The following is a 7,987-nucleotide window of genomic DNA, read 5'->3' as shown; positions in this document are numbered from 1 at the left end:
TCCATCCATCCATTCATCCATCTATTGGTCTGCCCATCCATCCATCCATCCATCCATCCGCCCATCCATCCATTTGCCCATCCATAAGACAACCATCAGTTTGGTACCTGCTAAGTGGCTGGCACTGGGCTACTCCAGTAACCAGTGGTAAAACCAATGGGCCTGTTCCTGTCCTCCCTTCCCAGGGCTTCCTCTGGCTGGTGTGCCTGGCTGCAGTCTCACCTGTGCACAATTCCTCCATAGTGAGGAGAAGCCACCTACTCCCTCTCCCGCCCTTAAGCCTTGTCTCCCTGCTTCTCCTCCTCGGGTGCCGGCACACCCACCCTTCCTGCACCTCCACTTCCCAGTTTAATCTCTTAAGTAGGATAACAATGAATCCCATGTGTCTGGCTTTGCTCTTTATAAAGCTCTTGCTCATTCTATGTTGGGAGGACCTCATAGAACAGTTGGGACAGTTGGAGAAATAGGGTCCCAGAGGACAGGTGGCTTTACCAAGCTCACACAGTTAGTGGGTGGTGGTCTGGGGACTGGGATTCGTTGCGAGGGGTCAGGGCCCCGTCCCCCGCTCCCCCCACTCCTGCCCCCGCACCCACCTAGGGGGCCGATGTGGCGCTGTGCTGTCTTGCGTGGCCTCCTGGCGTCGTGGTCGCACACCCACTGCTGGCAGCAGCGGCCAGGGACGCTGACCCGCCGGGGGCGATGGCACCAGAGGCGCGGGGGGCGCGAGCGCAGGCACAGGGGTGTGCAGCCCACCGCGCCGTCCACGCACGTGCAGTTGTACTTGCAATTGGGCTGGAAGGACTGGCCGTTGGTGTAGCGCACCCCGTCCAGGACGCAGCCCACGCCGACCACCTCTGCAAACACACGCGCGGCTCGGGTCAGGCCCTCTGGGCTCCGCGCCCCCACGGGGACCACTGCCCGCCTCCACCTGGCTCTGACCCTGGAGGAGCGCCCACGCCGGCAGGACCACGCAGGGCCCAGCCAGCCCCCGGGAGTGTGGCGAGACTTGAGCAGAGGCAGTGAGGGAGTGTGGGGTGCAGCTCAGCCACCAGCCATCAAGTGACCCCGTGTCAGGCTGGCAGCGCTGAGAAGGTAGAGCCTGGTCGGGGCAGGAACCTCTGCCACCTGTCAGTCCCGCCCCCGGCACATGGCACAGAGCTGAGGACTTACAGAGACCTCTAGGGCCATGGTTCTGAGGGGCCAAGTGTAAAACCGATCCAAACACTTTGGAACAAAGATTCGGCTCACTCAGTGCATGTATTTATGGAAGGTTCTAGGCACTGGAGGTTCGGGGAACAAAGTGGACAAAACCATGCCCTCATAGAGCTTCCAGTGCAGTGGGGGTAACACAGGAAAGACAAACAGATCATACAGAGTGTTGGAGGGTACCAAGGCCGGGGAGAACAGCAAGAGGAGGGGCGGCTGGGGGGAGGGGCACATCACCCAGGTGATGCTGCTTCAGCAAAGGTGGAAGGAGGCAAGGAAGTTAGCTGGCACTGGTGTTGGGGGGGAGGTCTCCCAGGCAGGGAGGGAGCAGGCCTGGGAGGTTAGGGGTTGGGGGCCAGAGATGAGGTGAGAGAGGGTTTCCTTGGGGGCTCAGAGCTGTTAGCACCTAGACACACAGTGTGTGCTCCGTAAGCAACCGTTGATCCCCCTCTAGGAATCGTGCTTCACAAGAGCACAGGAGGTGCTGAACAGAACAGGCAGTAAGGACAGTCAGGAGGCCACCCCTATAATCCAGGTGAGAGGTGGCTGTGCTTGCACCCTGGAGGGACCAGGAGCCCTGAGGAGGGCTCAGCTTCTGGGTGTGTTTGGAAGGAACAGCCGCTGGATGAGATGGGAGGAGCAGAGGAGCGAGGCCAGGAGTGACTCCTAGTTCTATGACCTGAGCCCTAGCAGGGGAGGGATGGATGCTCTGTCCTCGGAGGAGCTGGTTTTGGGGTGAGTGGCCTTAGGCGTTCTTCATTAGATATGAGATCTGGGTAAAGAAACCTAGGGGGCAGGAGGGGTGTGGAGCCGCTGGGCCCCCCAGCACCGCCCCCTGGCTGCCTTGAGGACAGTGCCTGGAAGTGCATGCAGAGAACTCCCAGGCAGCAAGGGTGCCCACCCAAGGACGGCTAGTTTGGAACCCGCAGTCTGCCAATAGCTCCAGCGGATCGCCCCAGTTTGCCGGCAGATGGTCACTGATACTAATAGTCCCAGTATCTAACAGGAGTGAAGGGTTCCTAAGCGCTGTCTCTGTTCTTTGGTCACCAGACCTGCTGTGTGTCAGGCTTCCATGCATTGCTGGTTTCCTCCTACAAGGAAACACCACCCCATTTTCACATACAGCAAAACTGAGTCTCAGTGAAGTTAAGTCACGCGTCGAAGGCGACACAGCCAGATGCCGAGTCTCAGCCTGTGGGAATGTTGGCATGACTGCTCTTTATCCTGGGAGGTGATCGTGCAGGGTGGAGGCACAGAAAGGAAGGCACTCCCGCTCACTGGCCATCTGATCTTGTGCCAGGCACCATCTGATATGTTATCTCATTCAGTTCTCCCAGTAAGTTCACGAGGAGAGTTTTATTTTCCCTGTTTGGCAGACAGGGAGGTCCAGTGATTCATTAGCTGAAGGTCACCCAGCTGGTGAAGGATAGAGCTGCACTTCAATCCCTGGGGATCTGACTCCACAGCCCATTTCCTTCCACCAGACACCAGTAAAGGAGGGGAAATTGGAAACAACAACAACAACAACAAAAAAACAAACGAAAACGAAAACAAAACAAAGTAGAGGAAGCCCTGGGTGAATCACTCATCCTTTTGTTCTGAGTCACCCCCGACTGTGCCCTTGCTCTGGGAAGGTGTGAGCACGTGTGCGTGCACGTGAGTGTGTGTGCACGCTGGTGGAGGGGGCGGAGGGAGCGTGCTGAGGCCTGCTCTCTGCCCGTGTGTGGCAGAACGTTGGCGGGACAAGGCAGTACTTGGGGCCTGGGAGCCCTTAGCACACTGGCACCACCCGGGGGGGCTTTCAAGAATTCTGATGCCCACACCGTGCCCCAGAATATGGGCGTGGACCCGAGACTCAGTATTTTTGTTATTTTTTTGAACTTCGATATATTTTTTTTAAGACTTTATTTATTTATTTATCAGAGAGACAGAGAGAGCGCTCACAAGCAGGGGGAGCGGCAGGCAGAGAGAGAAGGAGAAGCAGGCTCCCCGCGGAGCAGGGAGCCCGATGCGGAGCTCGATCCCAGGACCCTGGGATCATGACCTGAGCCAAAGGCAGATGCTTAACCGACTGAGCCACTCAGGCATCCCTGGCCTTTGTTATTTTTTAAATCTCCCCAGGTGAATCCAGTTTACAGCCAAGATTGGGAACCACTGCTTCCAAAAGCTGCTCCCAGTCTCCTGGGAATTTGGGGCAGGTGGGGACAGTGGTGGTGCTGGTGGCCCTGAGCAGCCTGCCCACCATAGGCTAGAGGGAGAGTGGGGTGCATGATATGTATGGGGCCTGGGCCCACAGCAGACTCTAATGCCCCCTCCTCATTCACTTTTAAACTAATGGAAGGACCGGCTCCTGGTGAAGCGCACCATCTCCTATCTAATCTCAGGCTTGCAAGTACAGGCATGGTGTGGTGAGCCTTCCTCTTACTGAAGGACCCATAGGAACTCAAATCATTGGCTCCACCATCCAGGCCTTCACTTCCCTCACCCACCCCCTAATGGACTGTCAGCTGCATGGGAGCAAGGACAGTGGGTCATGCCTTGTTGTAACCCAACTGTTGCATTATCACCCACCTATTCATAACTGTGTGAATGAGTCAGTGGATGGAGGGATGGATGGAGGGATGGAGGGATGGAGGGATGGATGGACGGGTGGATATATGGATGGAGGGGAGGTGGGGTGAGCCCTCATCTGTATTGGGCTCCTCCCACGTGTCAGGTTCTCGACATCCCGACCACCCAAAGAAGTAGGTATTATTTGTCACATTTCCTTGATGACAAAACTGACACTTACAAGGTTAAGTAGCTTGCCCAAGGTCACCATATTAGTTATGGAGCTGGAATTTGAACTTTAGATTGTCTATCGCCAAAGACCATGCATGAGCTGTCTACTCCTTCGCTCTTTACACCGGGGAGTCTAGCCTGGAAGGAGACCTGCCTCCTCCTCTGAGGATGACTGTGGACAAAGCCGAGATAATTTCTGCAAGGGAAAGTTAAAACAAAGCAAGTAAAACAATGACCCAGAACAGCCGGTCACATCTGAGGCTTTAATGCGGTCCCTTGTTTATTCTCAACAGCTGCATGAGGTTGGTTTGATCAAGATACTTAAGTGATGTGCCCAAGGTCACGTAGCCAGCAAATGGCAGAGCCAGTATTCAAAACCCAGATCTGTGTGCCTGTAAATTGCATGATCCTTCCAGCAAACCACCCTGCTCTCAGGCCTGGCCCAGCTGTATTAAACACAGAGTAATGTTTGTACAACCCAAATAGCCAAAGAGTGTAATTCAGAGGTCACTCTTTGCCCATAGAAGTATTTAGTTTGGCCCACAGAACATTTTGAAAAAAAAATTTTTTGGAACATATTGCCAACATTTACAAATCATACACAAATCTGGACTTTTGGATTCTCTTGGAAACTGAGCAGAATGGACAAGACCAAGCTCACTTTTCTGCCTGGCCACAGTGACTGGCGCCCAGGAGCAGTGACCTCTGGTAGCCAAAGCTTGCATTCACTCATTTGCCATAATTCCACCTTTCTCTGAGTTACGTGTCGGTGTTGGGACTGCTCATTCTTAGGACCTGTCTTGTCTCGGCCTAGTTACATGCACATCTCCAAACACAGGTTTAACCTGTCTTGGGGACAAACCAGTGGTTGAATTGACCATTTGCCACCAGACTGTCTGTGGGACTCTTCTTTCTCTTTCCCCTTCTGGCCCCAAGGTGCCTTCCTCTCTGTGGCCATCAGACCCTGGCCGCTCGTCTTTCTTGCCTTAGGGCCTCGTGAACTCAGACACAGTGGCAACATTTCTAGGAAGATGTTTCATAGAACACTAGGGAGTTGCATGTTTGTGTGTATGTGTGTACATGCGATGTGTGTATCTGTGAGTGTGCACATGTGTGGCGGGGTGGAGGAGTGGTAAAAATCTACCTGGACAAAGCAATTCCCTGGGCAAATAAGTTTCAAAAACAAGGGCCTCTTATATCTCCCATTTTGGAATTTTACAGTGGATGTGAACATTTAAAACTTCTCAGAAATTCTGTATACTTGTTGAACTTTGTTTATTCCAGTATCTGCAAACCTGTATGACTAAGGAACCATTGGCAAGTGTAATACCTATTAAAATCTGTGGAGCAGTTTTCCTTCCAGATAAAAGGAAAGGAAATACACAGGGGCTTATGGTGAGGGTAAGCTAAGAGGCTCTAGAGAGTGAAAGCAGGACCCAAGATACAAGGAGATACGGGGTGTGGATGGATTGGGAAGGCGGTTTTCCAGGCCTCTGGTGGGGAAGGGCAGGCAGGAGAGGCAGTTTCAGGGCCTGCACAATCTCTGGGTCCATGAGAGAAGGTGTATAAAGACATGGTGCCAGGCATGTAATAAGATGTCAGTACAGCTCTAGAGATTAGTATGATCACAGTGAACTGAGCTACCTTTTTAAGGACCTTGAAAAATAGCTCTAAGAGGGAAAGAAATGATGAGACAGTCTCCTGTAACAAAGGGATTGTAGTGTAGGAAGGCTCAGCCAGATTTCTCACCGGGTATGTGGAGAGACTGACTATACGAATATATATATATATATATATATATATATATATATATATATATATAAGCAGTCAGTCTCAAACTTGGGTGTAAATGAGAATCACCTGGGAACCCTGTTAAATGTTTATGTGCCCACCTTCCCTTTTAGAGAATTTCACTCAGTAAGTCTGGGGTGGGGCTCAAGGATAACATTTTTCACCAACACATCAGATGATTCTATGCAGATGTTACTGCAAGTTCTCTTTGAGCACACTGTTTTGTGGGGCTAATAATTAATCTGAATAAAAGGGGAAAAGTAAAGGTTGGGAGGATCAAGGGTGGTTACTTGGAAAGCTAAAGACAGATGACTTTGAATGAAAGTTGAAGCATGAATCAATGATAAAAGAGCAGAATGTGCTTATAATTAACTGTGAGGCACAGGTAGGATTGTCTGACTTGGAATTATGGTCATAACCCTCATCAACCACCCACCTCAGGAGATAAAATAGGTAGGCTGAGGATGAGAGACGATGCTATGTGTGAACATGTAATTGGGTGCATATGGCATCATAGTTATGGAGAAGTCTTGATTCAGCACTAAGGGAAGAAAGGCGTTCTTGGGTTTATGAGGCTTTATGTACTTTTTCGGAAGTTAGGCTACTGTGTCATGATGCCTAGTAACCTCTCTTTATCATGCTGGGTCATGTATTTTGGATAAATGCTTGGACAATTCAAGCTAAGTGACTGCCATTCCAGATAGAAGCATGAGATCAGAAAGTCCCTGAAAGGAAGTCTCTGGGAATAAAAAAGGACATGATAGAGCACTTGAAGAGCAAAAAAACAACAACAGTTGTCCCCCCAGCATGAGGATATTATAAAGAGCAAAGTAAAGAAAAAGCAAAGGCAATTAGAACCCCAGGAAAAACAAAAAGCCTCATAAGAAAGAAAATTCAAACAAATACAATATCTCATGCTTCAGCAACATTATTTATGTAGTCATAATATTGTAAATGCTGATTATTGTATAACCAAAAATTATGAAAATAAAACTGCAAGATAGGTGATGTGTCTGATGGTATTGAGGAGTTAAGTCATCAGCTGTCATATAGGAACATTGATAGGTTATCCAAAATTGATATTTTAAGCCAATCAAGTTATAAGAGAAGACATATTATATAGTGATAACTACCAGAAGAAAGGGCTAAAAAGTTAAAAGTGACAGTGGTAACTGAAGGAACATGGGTGTGTAGGAAGGGATGATTGTAGCCTGATGGATTTTATTCTTTCAAGGTCACTGGATTTAAAAAAAAAATATTATTTAAATTTAGAATGTTACTAAAAGATCCGGGGCTCTGATGAGTTTTGGTGCCCCTGGAAGGCATAGGCATCCCGCAAAGGGTCTACAACTCAGAGAATGAAACCATGCTTAGGTCTTCCCGGGTGGGTCCCTATTCCCCGGTCAGCCACGGATGTGCCTCCAGGACCGAGAAGAGAGCAGGAAGCCAGGCTCTGGAGGCAAGAGGAATGCAGGCATCCCTCCCTCTTCAGGAAGGGCCCAGCTTCTGACCTCTAATCGTAGACTAGAGTAGGAGGAGGGCAGAGACTGGCCAGGGGAGGGGCTACAGGTGAGGGCTAGAGCTGGGGGTGCTGGGGGCTGGCCAGAAGGTAGGGAGGGTCTCACTTACGTGCACACACTCCTATTGCGTACCTCGGGCGGTCCCCACTGTAATCGCAGTAGAGGCCCCGGTGGGGGTCACAGATGGCTGCCTCTGTGCAGTTGTCCCCGAGCTGCTGAGCACACATTTTACAGCATTCACAGCCATCTGTGATGAGGCTGACCCCCAGCGGGCAGCGGGGTGGGGACGGCGGGCACTCACATGGCCACTTGCAGAATTGGGGGCGTGAAGATGTATCCTCCAGTGGTGCTGGGGTGAAGGCCATGGCCGTGGGGGCTGGAGAGAAGGCCTGTAGGGGAAGAGCAGAGATAAAGGGCTGCTGGGCAGGGGTGTCAAAGCCTAAAGGGTCGGCAATCACCTTCTCATCTTCCTGGTGTTAAAAGGTTTACATAAAATTATGGTTTTATCTACCATGTTTTTAATAGCCAGACATCTCCTTTCTCTTCAGTAAAACAAATAGGAGCTAAGAGCCAGGAGGTTGGAGAAGTTAAGCCAATTTCCCCAGTCCCCTTACTGGAGGTGGTGGGGCCCTGATTCTATGTCAGAACTCTGGCCACACTAAGCCTCATATGTGTTTCCGTCCATCCTC

General features: G+C 50.8%; 1 protein-coding gene across 1 annotated transcript in view; it reads right to left on the bottom strand.

Moving 5' to 3' along the window:
- The window catches only part of CCN4 (cellular communication network factor 4), a 37,088-nt gene that overhangs the window by 8,630 nt on the left and 20,471 nt on the right, over positions 1-7,987 (bottom strand). The window contains exons 2-3 of the mRNA XM_025871158.2: positions 7,408-7,687; positions 594-854 (exon numbers count right to left, since the gene is read on the bottom strand). Of these exons, the coding sequence (XP_025726943.1) occupies positions 594-854; positions 7,408-7,687 (541 nt within the window). The remainder of the gene's footprint in view (positions 1-593; positions 855-7,407; positions 7,688-7,987) is intronic.

The sequence above is a fragment of the Callorhinus ursinus genome, unplaced genomic scaffold (genome assembly GCF_003265705.2).
Source record: "Callorhinus ursinus isolate GAN/ISIS: 27379988/994484 unplaced genomic scaffold, GSC_fseal_2.0 scaffold5, whole genome shotgun sequence".
NCBI classification, from domain to species: Eukaryota; Metazoa; Chordata; class Mammalia; order Carnivora; family Otariidae; genus Callorhinus; species Callorhinus ursinus.
Note: the sequence above shows the minus strand (reverse complement) of the source record. Positions and strands in the feature narration are given on the sequence as shown.